The sequence below is a fragment of the Schistocerca cancellata genome, chromosome 2, assembly GCF_023864275.1.
Source record: "Schistocerca cancellata isolate TAMUIC-IGC-003103 chromosome 2, iqSchCanc2.1, whole genome shotgun sequence".
Taxonomy (NCBI): domain Eukaryota; kingdom Metazoa; phylum Arthropoda; class Insecta; order Orthoptera; family Acrididae; genus Schistocerca; species Schistocerca cancellata.
In genome coordinates, this window is record NC_064627.1 from 430,124,986 (window position 1) to 430,150,542 (window position 25,557).

The 25,557-nt window shown below is 40.2% G+C and overlaps 1 protein-coding gene across 8 annotated transcripts in view; it reads left to right on the forward strand.

The window, feature by feature from the left end:
- The window catches only part of LOC126161900 (zinc finger protein 761-like), a 121,707-nt gene that overhangs the window by 52,255 nt on the left and 43,895 nt on the right, over positions 1-25,557 (forward strand). For all 8 annotated transcript variants that reach the window (XM_049918061.1, XM_049918058.1, XM_049918055.1 and 5 more), the window contains one exon: positions 7,969-8,087. In XM_049918061.1, the coding sequence (XP_049774018.1) occupies positions 7,969-8,087 (119 nt within the window). The remainder of the gene's footprint in view (positions 1-7,968; positions 8,088-25,557) is intronic.

Sequence of the window (25,557 nt, forward strand, 5' to 3'; positions counted from 1 at the left end):
TGGTCGGCACACGCCATGCAAGAAGAGCACATATTCGTAATCGCAGCATCGATTCCGAACCAAGTACAGTGCCGACGAGCAAGTTGTTTCGTTCGCACTATACCCCAATGTCCTTGGTGGAGAAGCTTTAAGACAGAGGACTGTAACGAACGTGGGACCACGACCCTGGACTGATCATTATCAGAACGCAACAGCAAAACACCACGTCGAACAAAAAGTCTCTCCTTGTGAGCAAAAAATCGGTGAACCAACGGATCCTCGATCCGTGACTTTGACAAGGGCCATTGCATAGCAACAAAACGCAAAACGGTAGCAAGGACAGGGTCAGCAGCTGTGGCTGTAGCTACATGACGAAAATCAATCTGAAACGATTCAACCACATCATCGGTTTCCGAATCAATGAACATGCAAGCAAGTTTGGAAGAATCGAATGCTCTATTCTCAGCAACAGGTAAACGGGACAACGCATCGGCGTTTCCGTGCTTAGCAGTGGACCGATACAAGATATCGTAGCGGTATTGCGAGAGGAAAATAGACCAGCGAATGAATTTCTGTGCTGTACGTGGAGGTACAGGCTTGGTCGGATGAAAAAGCGACGTCAAAGGTTTGTGGTCTGTGATGATGGTAAAGTGACAACCATACAAGAAATCATGAAACTTTGTAACACCAAAGACGAGAGCCAAAGCTTCTTTCTCTATCTGTGAATAATGTCTTTGCGCAGACGAGAGCAATTTGGACGCAAAGGCAATAGGGCGATCGTGCGAACCCTCTTTGTGCGCAAGCACAGCACCGAACCCGAAATCCGATGCATCCACCATCAACAAAAGGGGCTTCCGGGGATCGAATGGCGTAAGACAAGTCCAGACGAACAGAACACCCTTACGGCGTAAGCGATGAAGCGGAGCTGAAATGGAAGAGGCGTGGCGCACATATTTATGGTAATAATTAATTTTTCCCAGCACACACTGTAGCTGCTTCAAATTCTGCTGCGAAGGCAAGTCTTGTATGGCACGGAGGTGCTCTGGACTGGGATGTATGCCTTGGGCATTAAGTACATGTCCCAGATATGGCAAATCACGAGCAAAAAACACACATTTGTCCTTCCGCAAGTGAAGACCAGTTTGTCGCAAGACCTGAAATAATGTTCTGAGATTGGCTAAATGTTCTTCTTCCGTCTTTCCGGAGATCACAATATCGTCCAGATAGTTTGCTGCAGTAGGGACCGACGCACAAACAGTTTGTAAATATTGCTGAAACACTGCAGGGGTGGATGCACACCCGAATGGCAGTCTTTTGAATCGGTACAAACCAAGATGCGTGTTAACCACCAAGACGCGCTGGGATTCTTCGTCCACTGGTATTTGCAAGTACGCATCTGCTAGGTCCAACTTCGAAAAATATTTACCCGGGCACAGTTTGTCAAAAAGATCTTCTGGGCGGTGTAAAGGAAAAGTTGCAGTCACTAGTTGTGGATTCACTGTTGCCTTGAAGTCCACACAAAGTCTCAATTTTCCCAAAGGTTTTTGCAAAATTACTAAGGGTGATGCCCAGAGAGAAGCCTGCACACGTTCAATTACACCTTGTGATTCCAATTCGTGTAATGTTCTTGCGACTTTATCACGCAATGCGTGGGGAACATTGCGCGCTCTGAAAAATTTCGGTTGCGCGTTGACTTTCAGTTCCAAATGTGCTTTATAGTTCTTAGCGCAACCAAGGCCCGGTGCAAAAATGTCTACAAATTCTTCACATAGACGAGAAACACTGGCTGAAGCACAGTCTGGTTCACTGATAGGACCTGATTTACTATAGACAAGTTAAACAACTGAAATAAATCGAAACCAAACAAGTTCATCGCAGAAGAAGAACGAAGGATGTAAAATGACACAAGTTTTGTTTGTCCCTTGTATGTTGCAAGAAGGCTGCACTGTCCTAACACAGGGATAGCTTGTCCTGAATAACTATTTAACTTAACATTTGCGGCACGCAACGGAGGTGCGCCCAGTTGTTTGTACGTGTCTTTATTGATCAATGAAACTGCAGCTCCGGTATCGAGCTGGAATTCTACAAAAAGTTTATTGTCCTGCTGACGACAAGAGCGACTGTCTCGTGCTATGTGAACTGACACTGATACAGAATCACTTGCAACTTGACGTGATTTCCGTCGATGTCGACGCACACTGTTTGTGGGACGAACACAGTCACTGTTAGAGAGAGTGACACTGGGCGGAGTGGAATGAACTACATGAATTTCCATGGGCGAAGGTTCACGAGCCCGAGTATTCTGGGTTCGATTCCGATTCCGGCACGAAGCAAAGGGCCTGGAATGGTTGTGTGTGTCCGTTCTGAGCTTTTTCTGGCAAACACTTTGAACATGTCCTTTTTTATTACAGAAAAAGCAAATAGCCTGGTGTGACGGGCAATTTGCACGCGAATGTCTAGTAGCACACTGCGGGCATGATTTCACTGCATTTGCATGCTGGCGCGGGACACGTAGCGGAGAGCTTGGCGGCAGCTGCGCGGACGAGCGCAAGGGCTGTTTACCGTTCCGTGCAGCTCGCCCAGCGGGCCGGTTAATGTGACACACGGCTGGCGAAGTTTCAAATGAGTCCTGAGCAAAGTCATGTTGAAGGGAGGGATTGACTAGTTTCAAAATCTGTTCCTTTATACGAACATCAGCAACTTTCTGGGCAATTGTATCACGTACCATAGTATCTGAATAAGGGAGTCCACATTCACTCTCAAAAGCACAATCCCTTGTAAGGCCTTGCAAAGTTGCAACCCACTCCCGATTAGTCTGTCCGGCCGTACGTTTTGTACGAAAGAAAGTATACCTTTTTGCAACTACATTGACTGATTCTTTGAAATAGGCATCTAAAGCAGACAAAATTTCGTCGTAGGACAGAGTTGCTACGTCGCGTCGGGGAAACAATTTCACTATCACACGGTACGTCTGCACCCCTACACAAGAAAGCAAAAAAGGCTACCGCTCAATACCTTGAATTCTGTAGACGGCGAGATGGAATCCAAATTGGCGTGACCACTCCGTCCAGCTTTCCAGTGCAGCATCAAAAGGACGAAAAGGTGGTGCAACTGCGTGTTGTGGCTGCGGTAGAGGTGAAGCAGCGGCTGCCGCATTGTTTTGCATTGCACGTTGACCCTGGACGAGATGTCCAAGGGCATCCAATATGGCCTGCGTCTGCTGATTCTGCAAGCGATAAAATTCGGACAGTACATGTGGAGATTGTGGCGAAGCCATGTCACAAATAAATTAGAGCAAACGCAAGACAAACGCGAAGTACTCGTCGCCATATTTTGTGTTGGCAGAAGAGCCAACATCGTGTTGCTAGAGGAGGCCGAAATGCACACGTTTAACTCACACAGGCTGGCATGAGGTCTGGAACAATACAATGTAATTAATATAGCAAATAAAGTACGTAGTTGATGTAATACTTAACTTTATTCCATAATTGGTGAACATCGGTCTGACGGTACAGGCTTTATAAGATAACCAGCAAAAGATAAATGGCGCCTTGCTAGGTCGTAGCAATTGACGTAGCTGAAGGCTATGCTAACTATAGTCTCGGCAAATGAGAGCGTAGTTGTCAGTGTATCATCGCTAGCAAAGTCGTCTGTACAACTGGCACGAGTGCTAGGACGCCCACTAGTCCTGCTGTGTGGCGGCGCTCGGTCTGCAATCACTGACAGTGGCGACACGCGGGTCCGACGTATAGTAGCGGACCGCGGCCGATTTAAAGGCTACCACCTAGCAAGTGTGGTGTCTGGCGGTGACACCACACATACAAAATGAATGCACAAACAACTGCTCCATTGCTAGAGCAATTGTCAGTTTTATTGCTATTGCACCCTGTAATCTAAGCCCAGATTGACAATTTCAGTGCTGTGTTAAGAAATATGTTAACTATTTCAGTAATTGTAGGCCTACCTATTTGAATTTCTTTTGCAACTTCACTCCACAAACTATCTAAATTTCTCTCTAATGAACTCTGAAATCATTGTTTAATAAAGATCAAGAAATTGTGACATCTAATACAAATTGTTGTCGCCATCTTCTTCACAAAGACTATAATTTCCTTCTGTTCTGGTGAACACACACACACACACACACACACACAGAGAGATTTGATATTTTTCAGTAAATTCTGATTCTAAATTCAGTGTAGGTGAAGTTTGTTTATATTCTTTCTGGAGCATGATGAATAATTTGTAGCCATGATTTCATGCAAATCAAGGCTCTACAGCCAATTTTATACAGAAAATGTTTGAAATGAAGAATCACCACCGTTCTATAGACTATTTCTACAGTATTTCTCTGTCACCATAGGAGTACATGGAAATATTATTGAATGGACATATGCCAGATTCCCAGACCCATCTGAGTGCTGTGACATGCTCTATGTCTCTGTGCTTCATGAAAATTTCTTCCACTGCTCTATATTTCAATGACTTATAACACTATTCATTTTTTCTTGAGATCAGTGGCTTTTCAGCAGAAGCACAATCAAGAAGAAAAGGTCCTACATTTCACATTGATCAGTCTGCTATCAACCATTGTTTCTGAAATGCAATGGAATTCCTTCAACTAAGTCTGCAACCTTTAGAGTTTGCAGCCAGTTAATTTTTTATGGCTGTCACAATTGTGTTTACTGGTTCTCTAATATTTACACGTCAGAACAATATTGCCAACAACAGATCTCTCTGCTGCAGTGCTCAAATTAGTGATAATCTACAATCAAACTGTCCTTAACTCACTCTATTTCAACAGAGAACATGTCATCTTTGGGTGCATATCCTGCAGTCATACAGAGCTTGTCGAGTGAGATATCCACAAGCTTATGGTCACACTCTATATGTGAAGGACAGAGCTTATTAGTTATCTGTACACACCACAATCAGTAGAAGAAAACATGAATTCCAGTTTTGCTTATGTCACAAGAGTCACACACTATTTTCTTTATTTATTCCATAAAAGATGGAAATGTTATTCTATGTGTGCAATTGAAACTGGATGTCAAATTATTTAGTTACTTAGTTTTTGTACTTTGATGTTCATAAACTGTTATCAAATGTGAAATGTGAGTTATTCATCTTTTTCAAATCATTTGATTTAACATGCAGGAGACATGTTAAGTTTTACAATAAGAACATTTTAGGATTAATATAATAGCTTACAACATTTTGTACACATTTCTGAGACAGAGCTACACAAATACTTATAATAGTTTCTCTACCCAAAGAAATAAAATATGTTATTTCCTCAATGAGTTCTTCAATAGATAATAGCACTTTTTCACTATAATCATAAAGAGCAATCTTCTCACTACACCAAGTTCCATGTTAAGTCTATTATTACCTTTTATTTTATTGTAAATATTTAACTCCATATATTCTGATGTTTGGGCATAGAATTTTAAACAATTTGTCAGAAGTTTAGTATTATCTCTATAGTGAGTGCTATAGATGTGGTGGAAGTGTCAAGGGTAGGTTCTTTCCTGTATAATAAAATCGACACCTCATATACACACATCAAAAAAGTTTTGCATAACCCCGGTTCCCAGAACTCCTGAAGATAGAAACTGACTGTGGATATTGTATCACAGACACAGTCCCTTTGACTGTTCAGAGATGTCACTAAACTCGCCAAAGGATGTAAACACTCATGCATGAGCAGCGACTATTAGACGGAAGGGGTCCGACAGCTGATCAGTTCCAGTCATTCCACCAGGGAGGAGGTACATGGCTTGTGTTGTCTGTAGTTCAAACATGTCTAGATGGTCAATAACACGGTTTGATCATCTCCGCATTGTTACTTTGTGCCAGGAAGGGCTGTCAACAAGGGAAGTGTCCAGGCATCTCGGAGTGAATCAAAGTGATGTTGTTCAGACATGGAGGAGATACAGAGAGACAGGAACTGTCGGTGGCATGTCTTGCCCAGCCCACCCAAGGGCTACTACTGCACTGGATGACCGCTACCTGCAGATTATGGCTTGGAGGAACCCTGACAGCAACACCACCATGTTGAATAATGCTTTTCTTGCAGGCACAGGATGTCGTGTTATGTCTCAAACTGTGTGCAATAGGCTGCTTGATGCTCAACTTCACTCCCAACGTTCATGGTGATGTCCATCTTTGCAACCATGACACCATGCAGCATGGTGGGTCCAACAACATGCCAAATGGACTGCTCAGAATTGGCATCACATCCTCTTCACCAATGAGTGTTGCATATGCCTTCAACCAGACAGTTGTCAGAGACGTGTCTGGAGGCAACCCAGTCAGGCTGAAGGCCTTAGACACACTGTCCAGCGAGTGCAGCAAGGTGGAGGTTCCCTGATGTTGTGGGGTGGCATTATTTGGGGCCGACGTATGCCGCTGGTGGTCATGGAAGGCACCATAATGGCTGTATGCTACATGAATGCCATCCTCGAACCGATAGTGCAACCATATCGGCAGCATATTGGTGAGGTATTCATCTTCATAGATGACAATTTGCGCCCCCATCATGCACATCTTGTGAATGACTTCCTTCAGGATAGTAACATCGCTTTACTAGAGTGGCCAGCATGTTCTCCAGACATGAACCCTATTGAACATGTCTGGGATAGATTGAAAAGGGCTGTTTATGGACAATGTGACCCACCAACCACTCTGAGGGATCTATGCCAAATCACCGTTGCGGATTGGGACAGTCTGAATCAACAGTGCCTTGATGAACTTGTCGATAGTATGCCACGACGAATACAGGCATGCATCAATGCAAGAGGACATGCTACTGGGTATTAGAGGTACCGGTGTATACAGCAGTCTGGACTACCACCTCTGAAGGTCTCGCTGTATAGTGGTACAACATGCATGGGCAATAAAAAGTGCGGAAATGATTTTTATGTTGCTCTTTATTCCAACTTTCTGTACGGGTTCCAGAACTCTTGGAGCCGAGTTGATGCAAAACTCTTTTTGATGTGTGTATATTGTTAGACAAGCTTGCCCATATTTAGTTACTTCCAATTTTATACTATTTTACCTTAATTTTTTGTGTAAAGCCTTTTTAAAGAGTTTCTCTAAAACTACTTGCTCTGTTTTGTCTTTGGTAAATGTCTCTTTGCTCTCATTATAGGCAGTTTATGATACCAGTTTCAGTAATAAGAACCATAGGAAAGTAAGACTTCTCTGTTCATCTCTGTTACTCTTTCAAAGTTTAACTTTTAACTATCTTTCTCTATGCCACAGTGGAAAGTATTTGCGAGTATGGGAATATTTTATTTGAGAAATTGTGTATTTTACAGTAAGTAATACTGCTTCCAGCTGTGTGATCTGTTCTGAAAATATTCATAGGTAGATTTCATTAAGCACATATAAACTGAATCAATGAGATCAGTCACCCAACTTTCTTGGTTTAGTTTTATTCTCAAATTCACTGATTCCCTACCCAATCTTCATTCCATTGTCTCCTTTTTACACTTTTCAGACTTCTATGTTATCCTCTGTTTCAGGGCCATCTTTTCCTTTTGGCTAAGTATATTGTGATGTTTGACATTTACCTTTTTTTTGTTTTTTATTGGTAGAAAATGCAGGAAGTGTTTTTATTTAGTCAAATCTTTTGTTCTATTGCTTATACTAAATTTTTCAATGTTTTTTCCCTCCTTTAATACCCAATTATTACATATTGTCATCTTTATTTCAACACTCTCTTTCCTGTGACTTTGCATCACTTCAGGGTGTCATTAAATCCCAGAAAGAAGATAGCTTTTATCACTGTATCTCGTGAAATCCAGTGATGACTCTAGGATGTTTCATTGTAAAAAGGTGTTAGTATTACACCATGTGATATGTTTTGCTAGTATACTGTGATCTACGAAAATCTCATAAATTTGTGGTTTTTATCTTTGTTGGCAGAGTCCTGAATTGTTTCCTTTGTTTCTGAACTAGTACATTTGCATTTGTTTTCTTTAGTGCATACTGGCTTTCTGGCGCCAGACTGCAGAAGCCATGGAGAACACAAAGACAGACAGTGAAGATCTGGAACTAAATTCTGGGCCAGATGAATGGGACATGCACTGGAAAGATTATAGGTTAGTATCTATGGTGTGTGAAACCATGCTACTTCAATAATGAGCATAATAAAAGCTGTCATATTGCCTGGAATATGATAGATGAAGATTTTAAAAATCATAGATTAAAAAAAAAAATGTGTTGCATCTCACTTTACAGTGGAGTTAATGAGATAAATTTGTTCCTCAAATATTGAAAACATGCATCTAGGAACCATATTCTTCTGCAACTAAATAGTGTCTAATGTATCATGCTGAGTGAAGGCTGTAAAGAGGGAAATTTTTTCCAGGGGAAAGAGAAAGATGAGTGACATAAAAAACAACTTCTATGAAAATGAGTAAAGAATGTGAAATGTTACAGGGTTTAACAATTAATTGAAAATACACATCTTTGTTTCTTGGCAACCTATGATGCTGTAGTGGCTGCAGAAGAATTTTTGAGTATCTGCTCCACCAAAATTTGCTGTAACTTGCTGAGTTGTTGACAGTGTAGTTAATAATTTGTTAGTATCAAGATGAATTTCAAGAAATTCAGGTTGACACGATATTTCTCTTGCAGAATTACATGTTACTGCATAATATAGTTACAAAAATTGTAACAAAACTATCTCACAAAAACTCATGGAAAACTGAGACCCTGATGGTTGATTGGTCACTCCTTTTATATTATTTTAACAATTGCTGGTTACAATACCCACTGTTAGAAACAGAAAATTTATGGATTACAATCAAAAACGTGATGGGGTATACACACTGACATCACAGAATTATATGTTAGTTCGCTCCTCTCACATTGCAACATGAAGTTTTACATGGCTTTTTGCTTTTAGTATTGAAAATCATAAAATATGTTGAATAACAATGCTTTTTATAAAGCAGCTTATATCATGAAGATCATTAGTTGGAAAATGTTCCTAACATCTACATGCATTAATTCCATAGATACTGATGAGAAGTTAGTTTCACATCTTCTGAAAGGTATTGTGGAAATGGAAAATGAGAATTGTTTGTGATTTATGATCAAGTGATTAATAACATTCAAACCAGTGCACAGGTTTATATCGTATTTACTCGAATCTAAGCCGCACTCGAATCTAAGCCGCACCTGAAAAATGAGACTCGAAATCAAGCAAAAAAAATTTTCCCGAATCTAAGCCGCACATGAAATTTGAGACTCGAAATTCAAGGGGAGAGAAAAGTTTTAGGCTGCATCTCCAAATCGAAACAAAGTTGGTCCATTGTAATATGAGACACAATTTAGGTCGAATGAATGACGATACAGATACAGTAGTTTGGTTTGAGTCGTAAGCTTAGCAGTTAAGCTTTACCAGGTAGCCATTGCTATGCGTCAGGTGCTCCGTCCATATTTATACGGGTACCCTTCCTTTATCACGTGCTTCATCTGGTTTGAATTGATTGCTTATTTTTCTTTGATCTGATAAGTGCTGTTTTCTTTGTTATAGGTGTTTACGTCACTCTTAGGTGCGAGTTTACGGCCTGTCGCCGCTCATGGCATGGCTTGCTTTTGTGCGCGCTACCACTGTTTACAATTTAAAAAAAGAGGAATCGTCTCATTAACGACACAAAGGGAAGAGACTGCTATTTGCTGTTACTTACACTGCTACTTTCTTTGATAATGATCAACAAGAACCAAATAATAGACTGCATATGATAGAAGATGTTCTGAATGAGAGTTTAGCGAAAATTTTTCTCCGTTTGAAAATCTTGCAGGCGCCTCTTTAGTAGATTACATTCTGCACAGAAATTAGAGTCATCTTAGATTTAAAAATCTAGTCAATTGCTGTGCTTAATTTCTGACTGTATCACTATTAGGCATAAGAATAATATGAATATAAAAATGACATGATATGTATATTCTTCCGCGTTTGCTGTTGTCTCACTCTAGTTTCGTAGTTTATTAGGCTGACAGGATTTAAATGAGATAGCAGCAAACACGAAGCAATACTTGGCAAAATGTTTATATTTTTATTATTCTTGTGGTGAAGAGAATACTGCATGTGATTCACAATTCATAAAAGTTCCTATTAGCAACCATCTCTTCTCACAGGTAGGAAAAAATTCAGAATGTAGAGTTGGCCATATTGACAAGTAGAGTTGGCCATATTGACAGACATCCCAAACAGTCTTGCCAGTCAGATTTTCGTAGTACATTGAAATGCTGCTACATTCGAAGATGAACAATACGGAATTTATATTTACTTTGTTGAATAATGTATGAAAATGCAGTGGTCGAAACTCGAGGTGGATAAAAAAGCTCATCTTCCACCTTTTTTTTAATTTATTTACTGACGCACAGGATTTGGTTCCAGTATTTATCTTTGTGCCTACAAAGCATGCCTGTGTAGTGCTACATATATTCGACGGCAGAAGTTAGTTGTGGCGGCACCCACCAACATTTTTCAGAACTTCCGCTTGCTTTGCACTTGATTCTAAGCCGCAGGCGGTTTTTGGATTACAAAAACCAGAAAAAAGTGTGGCTTGGATTCGAGTAAATACGGTATATGTTTGCTTAAGTCAAAATGAAGTTAATGACAGAATTTGTTTCAGTAAATATACAGAGTTCCATAATGACCAGATAAATCAAATAATATTGTTACAAAATTTATATAAGCCTGTAAATGTGGCAACCTAACATCCGAGATCAACACTTCATGTCATGTACCCTAACGACCATGTAGTAGTAGGTTTCAAGGGGAATAGAGTAGGATGTAAGAGACTAAGGGAAAACCAAAGAAGGAAAAATATAGAGCTTTAAAAATATAAAGACAGTAAGGACATGAAACTGATGAACAGTTGTATGAGGAAAGACAACCAGTCACTACACAGAGGAAGCATTGTGATGTGTGTAGACACATAAACAAGGAACTGAACATTATAACTCAATTTTTGTATATTCATTTTTCAGAGCAGATACATGCAGCGCACAGACACCCTTCCCCAGCTAAATAAAATCCTGCAGTGATACAATATTAAAGTGTAACAAAAACTAAAGAGTGCCAATCATTCACATACAGATGAATAAATGTGTGATGCATAGGTAGACTATAAAGGCCAGACAATTACACTAACTTTCACTCCTTTTTTGGTACAGTATTTGCATGTATTAATACACTAAATTACTCCCAACCCAGTCACTCTTATGTTTTTCTCTTGAACCACATGTAAGTGGAACAGGAAAGGGAGTGGCTAACACACGTACATGATACCCTGCACCATGCACTGTATGGTGCCTTGAAGAGTATGTATGAGGCTTCTATTTTCAAAACTGGACATGTCTATTCAATCTGAAGTTATAAAAAGCTTGAAAATGGTCTAGAACTGATAACATGTGAGATTTCCATTCCACACTATTGGCTTTTCTACTTGGTAAAGGACTGTAAATGGGGAACTGTCTCTAAGATTTTCAATTTAGGCATTTTCTACATTTCATATACTGGTTTACTGTATCAGTAAACACATATTGGTGAGAAAAAAGAGGAATTAAACCATTATGGCACATATAAAATGATACAGTTCTTGAACATACATCATCTCACAATAATAGGGATCACATAGAGAGTCCAGTTTCATGGCAGTTACTTTCACCAAAGTCTGATTCATCAGCATCATGAGAAATTCCTCCAACATTAATTATGAGATTTTTATAAAAACGATGTAATGTGTCTAGTTTTTGTCAGTTTCGACCAATTTTTTTCTGCAAAAGCTTATCCACATCCACAATCTGTTCTCTCATTTTATTTCTGCCCATGGGCAAGACAGCATGATTTACTATGTTACGTCTTTTCTCTTTCATTGCAATTATGTGATCCACTCTTACATTACTTCTGTATAACTGCTTCCCCCCAATGTGAATATTGTTTCCCCTTATCCTCTGCATGGTTTTATAACAGTCTTTTCTTTCAGCTTTCCAGTCAATTCCAATCATGCCCTATAATCTTCGCAGTTCTGTGGTTGGAGAACATATTCATTACGGTACTCATGTGGTTGAAGAATGGTATCCACTCTCTTGCTGTTCCTTCTTTGTTTGTCCAAAAACTCTGTCAGGAGAAGAGAATGAATGGGCATTTACAGGAAAGGAAATCACAGTATCCTTAACAGGAACAGTGCAAAGCCATTTTGACAATGTTGTCACCAAGGTTAAATTTTTATTGTGACCTGGACATCCATCAGTGAAATGTCTTTAAATTTACCCCTCACAGTCTGAGTGTTTGCAGTTCATTGCAAATAGAAGACATCATTTTATTAAACGTTTTAGGACATTGGTTCTTTGTCCAAGTATGCAAAGATACTTCAGACTTAGGTGTAGCACTCTTTGAACTGCTAATATCAATTGTGAAATTGTATAGTTGATTGAAATAATTTGCTGTCTGATCTGGAAGTGTAGATAACACCTCTCTCTCTCTCTCTCTTTTTTTCCTCCAGTCAAATGATGTGATAATGTCATCCTTCTCCTCCTGAAGAAATGCATAGAATGCATGATACTGGAGTTGATGGATTCTCTTCTCTATAATCAGATTTCTGTCTTGCAATAGCTTTCTCATTTTCTGTATTAGTGGTAAGCTGAATACATTTTGAGCAAGCATCTGTTGCTGGCCATCTGAAACCAATATTAAATTTTGTGATGAAAACCTTTTGAAAGTAACTTTCCTTGACTTGTAGTTCTAGAGTAACTGAAGTATTGAACATGCACCACAGAGTTTTGGTACTGGTATTAGACAACAGGTACATGCATTCAGATTTACTTTGACAATAGTGTGGTTCTATTCCTTTTAACTTATGTATAAACATTTGCTATTTGCAGTGCTTATAGTTGTGGGTAATGACCTCCCCCCCCCCCCCCCCTCCCATTTCTTTCACATTTGGCAGAGCCATTCTTTTTACTTTGGTCGAGCACCCCAGGCTTTGTTATGGCAAGTATTCTGAGAAAAGCTTCTTTACATACACACATGCTTGTAACATGCACATTTGTCATAGTGTATTTAACAATTTCACATTTGGGCCTTTTTGAACTGGTAGAAGATTAACAATATTTGGGAAAGAAGGCATTATTTGTGACTTTGCACTTGATACATAAAACATTTGCATGGAATCCAGCCCTTTCCTTGGAAGTTATTCTTTTTTCGCCATGTATCTGTAATGTGAAAGACAGTTATAGGATTATGAATTCAAACAACAGTGCAACTGATAGCTGTTTGAGGCACAAGCACACGAACCAGCCTTTTGAGTGCAGCACCTTGTTTAAAAAAAATACACTCCCTCAGAATGCCACTCATTTGTAGTAATTAATAACTCACAAACTGTTATTTCTTAAATCAACAACCCATTACCTACCATTTTTCCTTCTCTTCTGTATTTCCATTTCAGGGGATTCCATTGTTTCTTCTGTGGGCTGCTACATTCATCTACTTGCACAACTGTCTTCAGTGTTAAATCAGTAATTTCCTTGTGGTAATTAGATCAAATGCAATAGTTATTCCACACAAAATCAACATACTTCTGATGCCAATAGCATGTTATATGAAAACAGCCAAACAGCTGCCGCTATGACCCCTTTTATTGTCACACGATTATGTGACAAAGTGTTTTATTGGTGTTGGTGGACTAGCCCACAACTTTTTTGGAGGTCATGTCCAATTGTGACAAACAACTAATTCTACATCCTGTTTGGGGCATTTATTTCTGGTTTTGTGTCCCAGACTTACTTGCTTGGGATGGAAGCAGCCATTCAACCAGTGTGGAAAATTTTGCAATTTGTGGACCTGTCTAGTTTTGAAAATAGATGCCTTGTATGCAGAGGATTTAGTATACGACGGTGATTTGGATTCCTTGCCCAGCCCAAGTGTTGATAGGGAGAACATAGAGATACTCGGGCTACTTATATAGCCACAGCTTGATCCCACACAAGGAACCATCACTGCAGCATGCAGCATGCAGCAAGCGCGTCACGTGGAGATGACCACTGATGTGTGTATATTGGTTTATTGACTGATTGTTATGGTCACCAAACCCTGACTGTTGCAACTAGGCTAAAGTGTAATCAGTGTGTTAAGTATTGTAAGCAATCCTCTGCAGCACGGGGTGACGACCTGCAAGGATTGGCACACAAATACAGTTTTTCCTGTAAAATGTGTGGCCCATCATGTGTGGAATCATTAATCTGTGATGTTGTTGTACCAGGTGGTTATAATTAAACTGATGTTGTGAATGCTGCAGTGCAGGCTGCATACATCACAGGACACTGAAACATTGTAGATACGTTCATTAATCAGTGTGCTCACAAAGTATGCTGAAAAAATAATAGTTCCACTTTCTGTCACCAGGTGAAAATATGGTGCTGTAAGCAATCAGAATGTCGTGTGGATGCAAAAAAAATGGAGGAATGATCAAACAAGTAATAACGGGGGTTCTGGCATGTTTATTAGGATATGGCCACAAGTTACAATGTGTCTAGTGTGGTCTCCCGACTCACTAACATGCTGCATCACTAATACGTAATGGTCAACAGTTGCATGCAGCATGTCCAGTGTAATGAGACTGATATGTTGTCATATGCTATGCTTTATGTCAGGTAGAGTTTGAGCCTGACAGACATGATCTTGCAGATTCTCCGCAACCAGAAGACAAGCTGATTTAGACTGAGCTGTCTAGAAGACCAGACATCTTTAAATTGCCTAGAGATGATGAGGTCATTACGCAAGGTTTCTCGAAGCAAATATTTCACCTGGGAAGCGAGATGTGGTCTCAGCCCATCTTTCATGAAAACAGTGTTGTGGACACAGTTACATTCTTGGAAAGCTGCAATCACATGTTACACAAGGAGTTTCTTATAACATACAGATGTCACTGTACACTTATCAGGTCCACGAGCTGTCACTGAAGAATGACGGAGAAGGAGGTTGTGAAATCCCACCACATGGTCACATAAGCGGAGTGCAGTGTACGTTCCTATGAGGTGTGGCAATAAAGTAATGAGACTGATGTGGAAAAAAAATAAATGTTGCTTACCATTTTAGTCACGTTTAGTGTTGTCTCCTTCAAAGTAGTTCCCTTTTGATTGCACACACTTTTTCCAGTGCTTCTGCCATTGATGATAACATTTATGGAACTCATCTTCTGTAATATCTTCCAAGACCCTTGTCACAGCTTTTTGGACGTCTTGTGTTGTTTGGAAATGGTGTCCCTTGACTGACATTTTGACTCTTGGAAATAGAAAAAAGTTGCATGGAGCGATATCTGGTGAATAAGGTGGCTGTGGTAGTACTGAGATTTGTTTTGAGGTTAAAAATTGCTGTACTGACAGAGCAGTATGGGAAGGCGCATTATCGTGATGCAGAATCCAATTATCAGAAATGTTAGCATGGACACGAAGAACTCTTTCACGAAGCCTTTCTAAAATTTCTTTGTCGTAATATTGGTTAACAGTTTTTCCAGGAGGCATCCACTCTTTATGAAGAATCCCCTTGGAATCAAAGAAGGTTGATGATCGTCCGCTGCGGTCTTCATCTTCAACATTCGTTCTGCCTTCACTAAACATTTTATGCCAACGAAAAACTTGAGCTCTTGACATAACCTCCTCTCCAAAAGCCTTCTGAAGCTTACCGTAAGTTGTCATCGCATTTTCACCCAATTTAATGCAAAAAGAAATGGCATACCATCCCGCAATATTTGGCGGTTCCATTTCCATGGTGAGAGATACGAACACGTATTAACTTATTACAGCACAACTGACGACTGAGCAGTTGTATCGATGTGCCGCTTGGACTAGAAGCAGCTTATAGACCAAGGTCAAAGATATTGTGCCTATGCAAGCCTGCAGGGTTGACACATCTTGCAAAGAAAATCAGTGTCATTACTTTATTGTCACACCTCGTACACAAAATGTGCTGGGGTAGAATCCATATGCAACAGTTCTGTGGTTTCATGGCATCGTGCAGAGTAAAATGCGCCTCATCTGTCCAAAGAATATTCCTCAGCCACATGTCATCCATTTCCATGTGTGCCAAAAAATCAAGGGGCAAAGTCATGGCATTGTAGCTTATCTTCTGGCTTCATTTGGTGCACATTCTGTATCTTGTACGGATACCAGTGTAAAATGCATCACAAAATCTTTTGAAGTGTTAGCCAGGAGAGAGCAATTGCCTCGACACAGCTCAAGCGCTGGCTGCAGAGTAGAGGCATGTGCTGCATGGTTGGCTGTAGCTGTAGCAACTTCATCGACAACTGCCATGGGTATGGGCTGCCTCCCTCTCCCTGCTGCATCACCTAATTCACCTGTTTCTTCAGATTTCTTGGTCATATTTTTTAGTTCATTTACTGACACGAGGCATCTTTGTAGCTTTTTTATGTAGATGATACTCCCACAATGCAGCATTGCTGTTGCTGCCATTCTGATAAAACAATTTTACTAGCAATGCACAGTCTTCAACAGCCATTGCATTTCGTACTGAAAAGTTCAACCTTCTTAAATCTTTAACCAACAGTCACATCACAAAATAAATCAGCACATGTTGCCAAGTGATATACAGCAGACTGATGTCAAAACAGGAAACATTTCACATTATGACTGCTTATAATGGCATATTTTCATGAGGTGGCAGAAAGTGGAACTGTTATTTTGTTCTCTCAACTCTCCACACACACCGATTAATGAACATACCTACAATTTTCAGTGTTCTGTGATGTATACAACCAACATTGCAGCACTCGGAACACCGATATTTTAAATAAAACAATCCAGTACATCTTGCTCCTGGCAGAGAAGTTAGTGTGAAGGCCTTAGAGTCATCTGATCCAACCCTGTGCAGTGTGTTGAAAATTGCCACAGCTCACAAAGTAACTGTATCAGCACAAACTATGATCCACAATTCCTCCGGCATTAATGTTGTTAATAGTATTAGCTGCTGTTGCATTCTATGACCAACTGATGACTTCCAGTCAGTGTCATAATATGATTCACTGAGCACATGTACTTCCAGTAGTCCAGTGGTAAGGGATCGAATAGTTAGGGCAGTAGTTAATAGTCCCCCCCCCCTCCCCCTCTCATCACCAGTAGACACTCGCAAGCAGAAGTGCTTTGCCTGCCATCGGCATGTCCCAAAGCAAGCTGAGACTAGTACAGCATTTTCCTCCCCTTCATTGTCAAAGGGTCCCTGAAAAAGTCATGCCATCAATTAGTGTCCAGATTGTGGCCCATGGTATTGACTGTGTCACTGCCCTTTCCATGAAACCTGTTTTGCCTGCTGCAAACTGGGGCTTTCTAGCAAGTGTCTGCATCAGCCGATGTGCATCAACAGCATTGGCCATCAGTATGCTGCACACAATGGAACAATAGTGAATTTTCAGTTGACCATAGATGTGACCATGCCTCTGATTAATGAAAATGCGTACCAACACATCGGCTTCACACAGCTGAGGTCCTCTTAGTAAGTGGTGATGTACAGTGGCCAATCACTAACTAACATTTTCGGCTTGGATATTTTTGTGCTTTTCGGTTTTCAAATTGAGGACCAGCTGAATCTAGTTTCAGCTGTGATATCATTCTTAGAACTTGATACACTATGTGCACAATTTAAGCCGATGTTTAAACTAACATTAGGTTGTGCAATAGGGTTCCAGGCCCACGTGTCCTTAAAGGAATTGGCTCTGCCGTAGAGCCTGTCCAGAGCCTTTCGGCATGTGCAACCAAGTTAAAGCAGAACTAGATAGGATGCAAAGTATGGGATGTCATATCCCCAGTATTATTTAGCCGGTGGGCTGTCATCATGCTCATTGCTAAGAAATCAAATGAATCACTTTAGAATTTGTGGTGATGTTAAGTCTACTGTCAACGCTAAAGCAGATGTTGATCTGTATTCCCATCCTAGGGTGGAGGAACTGTTGGCAAAATTGTCTGGGAGCCCAAGAAGCTAGATCTTGCTGATGCCTACTTTCACTTGCCTGTAGGTTGTCAGATGGAATGTTTTTTAGTGATTAATACAGCATTTATCACATATTTGTGTAACAGTTTGCCGTTCAGGGTTGCAAGCAGCCTGCGATATTTCAGAGATACCATGAGCAACTCATCCAAGGTATTCCGAACTGCATTAATTATTTACATGACTTACAAATTAATAGGGCCACATGGGAGCAGCAGTTGCACACCTACAGCTGTTGTGTGAGTGGCTCCAGGGCCATGGTCTGTATTGTTACCTCCAGAAATGTAGTTTCCTTGAGCCAGATGTCAAGTACCTAGGACTTTAAACCGTGGAGGCAATCACTAACTTACCAGCTCCTAATAACCTCAAAGACTACAGTCATTCATTGACAAAATAAATTATTATGTGAAGTTTATTCCCAGTGTGGCTCAGATTTCCCACCTGCTTTATCAACTATGTAAAAAAAGGTGTTAAATCTGTGTGGTTAGAGGCATGCCAGAAGGCTTTCTTGCATCTTAAAAAGTGCCTCAGGGGGGCCTCTTGTTTAGCAGTGTTCCATCCCAGAAAACATTTAACTCTTGCTGTTTCAGATTTTGACATTGGTGCCATGCTAGCCCACAAATACGCCAACGGCATGGAATGCATTTGCATCTAATACACTGGAAGTGTCGCAGAGGAATTATTCATAAATTGAGAAAGAAGTGTCGACCATGGTATAAGAGGCCTGTTCAAAAAATTCTGGAACATTTGTAATTTCCTCCCAATGGAGTGTTGGAGTGAAATGGGGTTGGCATTCCTGCACACGTCTGTGTTTAATGTGTAACTGCCAGAAGTTTTAGTGTTGTATGTCTGTTACTTACTATTCATTGCTGTATTGAGTAGAATGTTGTGTCGCACACATTTCGAGATGGCTGAGTTAGCCCTCTTCATTAAATTTTGCATGAAACTCAAGAAAACCTTTACAGAGACACATCAACTAATGCAGGAAGCCTATGCTGATGAGTGCTTAAGCTGTACACAGTGTTACAAATGGTTCACACAGTCTCCAAGACCCAAAAAAGCTCATGAGGTCAGGTCAAATGTCAGTGCCATGCTCATAATTTTCTTTGACTTTAAAGGATTAGTTCATCATGAATTCCTGCCACAAGGACAAACTATTAATTGATGGTGGTATTGGTATGTGTTGCAATGCCTGAAGCAAAATGTGAGAAGGAAACGGCCTGAAATGTGACAATACAATTCAAGCCTCTTGCATCATGATAACACACCCGCATGTTTGTCCCTGTTGCTGTGTGACTATTGCACAAAAATAGAAATCACTGTGCTGCCTCATACTTCATACTCTACAGACCTTACCCCTGTGGACTTTTTATTTCTGAAGTTGAAAACTCCATTGATGGATGAGTTAAAAGAAAATTCGCAGACGGTGCTCACGTGATCCAGTAAGAGGCGTACCAAGACTGCTTCCAAAAGTGGAAACAGCTTTGGGAGTGGTGTATCAATTGTAGAAGGAAGGAGACCATACACAATAAGTAAAGGTAAATGTAGGGAAATTTTATGGACAAAGTTCTGGAATTTTTTGAACAGACCTGGTACAGCATCGGGAAGTTTCACATGTATCCTGTTTGATCCCCATTTTAAACTTCCCAATAAGATGGCACAGTGGCTGCGACAGTGGACATTGTTCCTAAGTAACTATACCTACTACAAGGCCTTCCAATGCTGATGCACTTTCCTGCTTTCTATGCAGCCCAGATGCAGAGTTTAATAGGGTTGAAGCACTGTGTTTTGCCTTAGACACAAACAAGCAACTCACCCACAACAAATTCCTGATTATGACATGCGAAGTAACAGCAGAAATGGGCCACGATCTGCTGCTCCGCAGGGTGTTGTGTGTAATATAATGGGGTTGGCTAGAACACCTGCCTAAGGACACCAACCTGGAATGGCACATCTGATTTCCTTACTACACAGGCTTAATGTTCTGAGTGTGTCATTTGTTAGCTATGTATCGTCTTATGGTTTTGAATGCTGGGTGGTAGTTCGTCCCATGCTCCATCCCTGCATACTGAAGCTCCTCCACACTGCTTACAACTGAAAACTGGTACTGAGATAAAAGTTCCGAGTTGCATCTGAACTTAAGTAGATGTTGAAGTCATTGCTTTTGGGGTGTTCATTGTGTTCCAAAATCTAATTTTTGAGGATGGTCACTCACAAGCAAACAGCTGGTTGGCATACCTACATAAAATGCTGCGTAGTAGTGGTAACAGTGCTGGTTCATGACATGGTCATCACATTTGTCCCTATCTTTCATCAGTCAAAAAATGCCACTGGCAGGACAGTAGTAGGATGTTTGGAGTAGATGTATGCATGTCATGCATTTGGGGTATCCACAAGGCAATGACCCATTGTGGTAGGTTTGAGAGCAGCATTTGTGTACGGAAGGACTAAAACATTTAGTAGAGTGTATGAGGTAGTTGAAGATCTGGTAAAGGATATGATTGTCTCAATGCGTATGTTATATTGGTGACAAGGAGAATGTTTGTCAGTGACTGATTCACAGCACCCTCAGGTTTCCTAGTAACTCACTATTAATTCAGGGTGGTGACTTAGCCAGGAAATGAGGAATTCTCTGGGAAATTGAATTTACCAAATTGTAAGAACTTAATTTCTGAGGGCAGCTAGAGCTTGTATTGCAGAGTTCTTGACAGAAGTATGTACAGAACTATTGCTTCATTTTCACCATTTTGATGTCTAGCTAACAATTTAGGCACAAACCTCTCCATCAGTAGATGGAGAGATGTTCAACCTACAACCTGTCTCTGCTCTAGATGGAATTGATGAAAGCACCTCACCTTGTGCAGTTAAAAAAAAAAAAAAAAAAAAAAAAAAAAAAAAAAAAAAAAATGACTTCATCACTTCAAAACATTGAACATGACTGACAAAACAGAGCACATTGTGTCATCAGTTTGGAACTGCTCCAAACTGCAGCAATCCTACTGGCTCTAACTGCTCCAAAATACTATTGGCGAGATGTCATGTTTCATATGTTATCCGTGTTTGGAGCAGGTGCTTGTTGTAGATTTAAAGTGTTTAATTCTGCACTATTCATTCGAGATCACAGATCTAGAATTGTTTATTTATCTAAGTGGGAAGTGAGTGTCATGCCAAAATAATGGGCTTATTCTTCAACTAAGTAAATAAATACTTTCTAAAGTGGCAAAATAGTCTTAAGCAGTGTGATAGGAATATCATTGTAGCTTTCAGCATCTTCTTATACTTATTTATTTTTAACAGAGTGGCACGCCATCATTTGAAATTACAAAATAGTTTAAAAAGTATTGAAACTGTGAGTGTGAACTTTCTGAGGTATGTGTTACTGTAGAACAGTCAATAATGTAAAGGTCTTTTTTATTTCAGTATAATGGTGATAATTTTTCTGCTTTAATATTTGAGTATAAATATTACTGTGAAATGGAAGTTTATGTGTTGCTTTAGAGATTTAAAACTGCTATTGACCTTCATTAAAATCCTGTGAAAATATAACAGTGTTTGATTGGCACTGTCACTAATAACTGTCGTGCACAGTAGTACGTAGTTCGGTTACAAAATTAACTACCATGCTGGCAAAACAACCATACATTTACAGCACCTGTGACCTATCAAAACACTGACTAGTTCTAAAAATAAAAGCAAAGCTTGAACTGTTGGGACAAAAAAACTATGGTTGCCAGATATTTCAACATTACTTGTAGTTTAATGCTAGTTGGCACAGCAGCTTGCATACTTGTACTAGACTTTTGCACTAACCCATAATTGTGGCCAAAAAGAAGAGTAAAATTAATTTTAAACAATGAAAAATTCAGGATGACAGTATTATGAAAAGGACAGATTTAGAAATGATTTTCGAGCAAAAAGTCATCCTCAACAAATACCTTATTAGTGTCCTTGATGTTCCAAAATAGTTCCTATGAGATGCCAGTTTCCTCATCCAACATCTGTGGGTCCATATTTTCTTCCTCAGCGTCATTATAACTTCTTCAGCTAAATGCTGCGCAACTCCCGTATGAATAATTTCATTTTCTTGCCATCTTGAAAGTTGCGTAAATAGCATTTCCAACTGCAGCATGTGGAAACACTAACTTGAATGTAAGGGTGGTGGTGGAGGGATGCATATGTAAAATTTCATGCCTGTGGAAATGCAGCTTAAAGGAGGGCTCAGGTCCCACTGTAACCACAACGTTGGAAATCACAACATATTTAGAAGAAACAGCCAAATACTTGTGACAACCAAGATTACAATTTTTGTTGTTATCTGTTTTGCTCACTGCAGTTTCAGCTGGGCTACTACAATATTGATGACTAAAAATAGTGATACTATAACTGGTTGGCTTAGATCATAAACAAAAAAAGAAGTGAAGATAAAAATTAATGTAAATAATATCAAAATGAAGACAATCAATAAAGGCCAATTCACACACTGTCACATCACAGCACCATACATCGGGGTGTATTCAACCTTCCATCATATCACACCATGTCAAATCAATTCATGTCATGTGGTCTCAACTTTAACAGCTGTTCCTAACTGAGCTCTGAGCACTATGGGACTTAACAGCTGTTCTCAACTGTTTTCAGTCTTAGCAAATAACAAAAATTAAAAACAATGAATAATAAAAGACATAGAATAACAACTGATATCAACCTTGAAAACCATGACCTAACAGAAACATGGCAATGTGGGATGAAAGCATAGCTGTATATCTGGAGGAAATAAGCTTGTGGGTCATGTGGTCAACAACAGACATCAGTCATCAAAACTTTGTTCCTGAGAATGATGTTGATGATGATGTGACATGACATGATGCCCAGTGTGAATGTCACCAGTTGCAATGCTTTATGGAATGTTTTGATGTGCTGTGATGTGATGTGACATGACGACCAGTGTGAGACGGCCAGTGTGAGTGAGCCTTAAATGGAATAAGTTTAGAATATATGTAACCTTAATATTTTTAGGTAGACACTTTATGTAAGTAAAACAGTTTGTAATTTTGGACAGTCAGGTGATGTTTAAAATAAATTTTTCTCAAGGAGCCTCTTAAAAATAAAAGGGATTGTATCAGTGTCATCATATACTTAGGTAAATATGGTAATTTATAAATATTTCATGCAAATTTGCTGAACTGCGATGAATTAAAGTCTCCCACTGATGTGAAAACAGTGCCATTGCCATCTGTTGCTGCTTCATTCCAGTGTTGTGTGGCATCAATGTTTTGTAGCAAAAGATGCTTTGTACTGATATAGCATTGTCATATTCTGATGATATATTGACTTCTACATTGTTAAGTGTAAAGCTGTTGCAAGCCAACAAGGGGTACTCTAAGATAGGTAATCAGAGACATAATGCAGAGAGAAGGCAAATGTGTTAGCGTTTAGGTTACTGGAGGTAAACAGTAATGCTAGAGCTCTGCAAAATACAGACACTCTCAGCAGTTGTCCCAGGGGAGAAATTTCACCTCAGAGAATTAACTGGTAATGACATCCACCATCTAGACACTGTTGTAAGGTGTCATAGTAGAAGATGGCCACAAAAAGGCATGACTTAGCAGAGGCAGCGAGCTTGCTACTTGTTCCTGAGAACTGCAGTGTCAGTGGGCTTACAGATGTTAGAGTGTGACAAAAGCAGTCCACACTCATGGGATGTGTCAAGGCTGCCAAAATAGGAAAGGGAGTGACTTTTAGCTTTCAGCTGAATGCTGTTATGACTGAACTTGGAGTTTGTTGATGTAAAGACCAGAAACATCCCTACTGAGTGAAAGGAGAAGGGGATGAATCTGAAAGTGGTTGGGCAGATGTTCGCTCTAGGTGCACAGAATTAGTGTGTTGCCACATTCCTTTAAAAACCCATGTTTTGCATTGAGAGGGAGTTCTCAATCAGATTTTTGGGGTGCCAACTCCACGTCACTCATTGTCAGCCTTGGGTAAGTTCCAAAAAGTCTGTTTTTCCCATTTGGAGTGCTGCTCTTAAAGTTCATACTTTATAATGCTGCTAGTGATTACTATTACTGTTAGCTCTCACCCCACAGACTCAGACCCTGACTCCTGTTGTGCAACCAGTTGCATCCTTTGCTTTTCTAATGTTTAGAATTAGCCTTCAGTGTAATAGTTAGCTGGTTGCAAATAATTAGTGTTTATCAGACCCCAGAGTATCCTTGAGTCACCTGCCGCGAGTATCCTGTTGATTCCCAAAATCTGTGGCTATTGTAGGTGCCCTATGACTGTGTTTGATGCTGATTCATGCTATCAACCTTCCTTCACTGGAAATTTGGCTCTGCATTTGCTCATAATTGTTCAGAAATTGCAGATTGACTTGTAACCCCATGTCTTCCCTCTAACCTGTGCTAACAACAGCATGGTAAACAGTATTCCATACCAATGTTACATGACACAGGGTGCTTCTTACCACTTTTGGGTGGCAGTGGGTGCTTGATACTGATATTGTGTGGCAGAAGTTGCTTTGTATAAAAAGTTGCATGGTGGAGGATGCTTTGTATCAGTGTTATGTGACAGATGGTGTTTCATACTGATGTTGCATAGCAGAGGGTGCTACATACTAACTGTATGTTTCAGAGGATGCTTCATAACAATGGTTCATAGCAGAGGATGCTTTGTACCAATGTCATGTGGTGGAGAGTGCTTTGTACCAGCATTTCGTGGCAGAGGGTGCTTCATACCATGTTGCATGACCAAGGGTGCTCTGTACTAATTGTGCATGGTGCTTTGTGCCAATGTTACAAGGCAAAGTGTGCTCCGTACCAATGCTGTGTGTCAGAGAGCACATCCTACTGACATTGTGTGGCAGAGGATGCTTTGTACGATGTTTTCATGGCACAGGTGCTTCATATTGATGATGCATAGCACACGTTGCTTCATACAAGTGCTGTTTGACATAAGGTACATCATACCAAAGTTACAAGGCAGAGGGTGTTTCATACTAATATTGTGTGGCAGAAGGTGCTTTGTAGTGATGTTACATTGCAGAGGGTGGTTTGTACTCTGCTGTGAGGCAGAGGGTGCTCAGTACTGATTGTGCATGGCAGAGGATGCTTTATACGAATGTTGTGTGAAGAGGGTGCTTTATACCAACATTGTAACATAGTAGTGTGTGCTTCACACTAATTTTGTATAGTAGAGGTTGCATCCTACCAATGTTGCTTGGCAGAAGGAGCTCCATAGTGAGGTCATGTTGGGAAATGCAGGGAAATGTCACACAGAAAATATAGCCCATGCTGGAGTAGGGTGGCTTGCGAGTGGTGATTGCTCATGCTGAATTCTGTTGCAGTTGGGTGACTACACTAGCACTGCAGTTGAGTGGTTGGTAAGTGGCTGTAGTTTTAACTGAACTGGAGCTGCAGCAGGGACACTGGGCAGTGCAGTAGTTAAGTTATATGAAAATGATGATATTACCATCCACAGCCTACCCAGTGAGATATTGACTACATACTGTTATTTCAGTTGTTATGTTGTTTGTGATGGATTATTCTTGATACATGTTA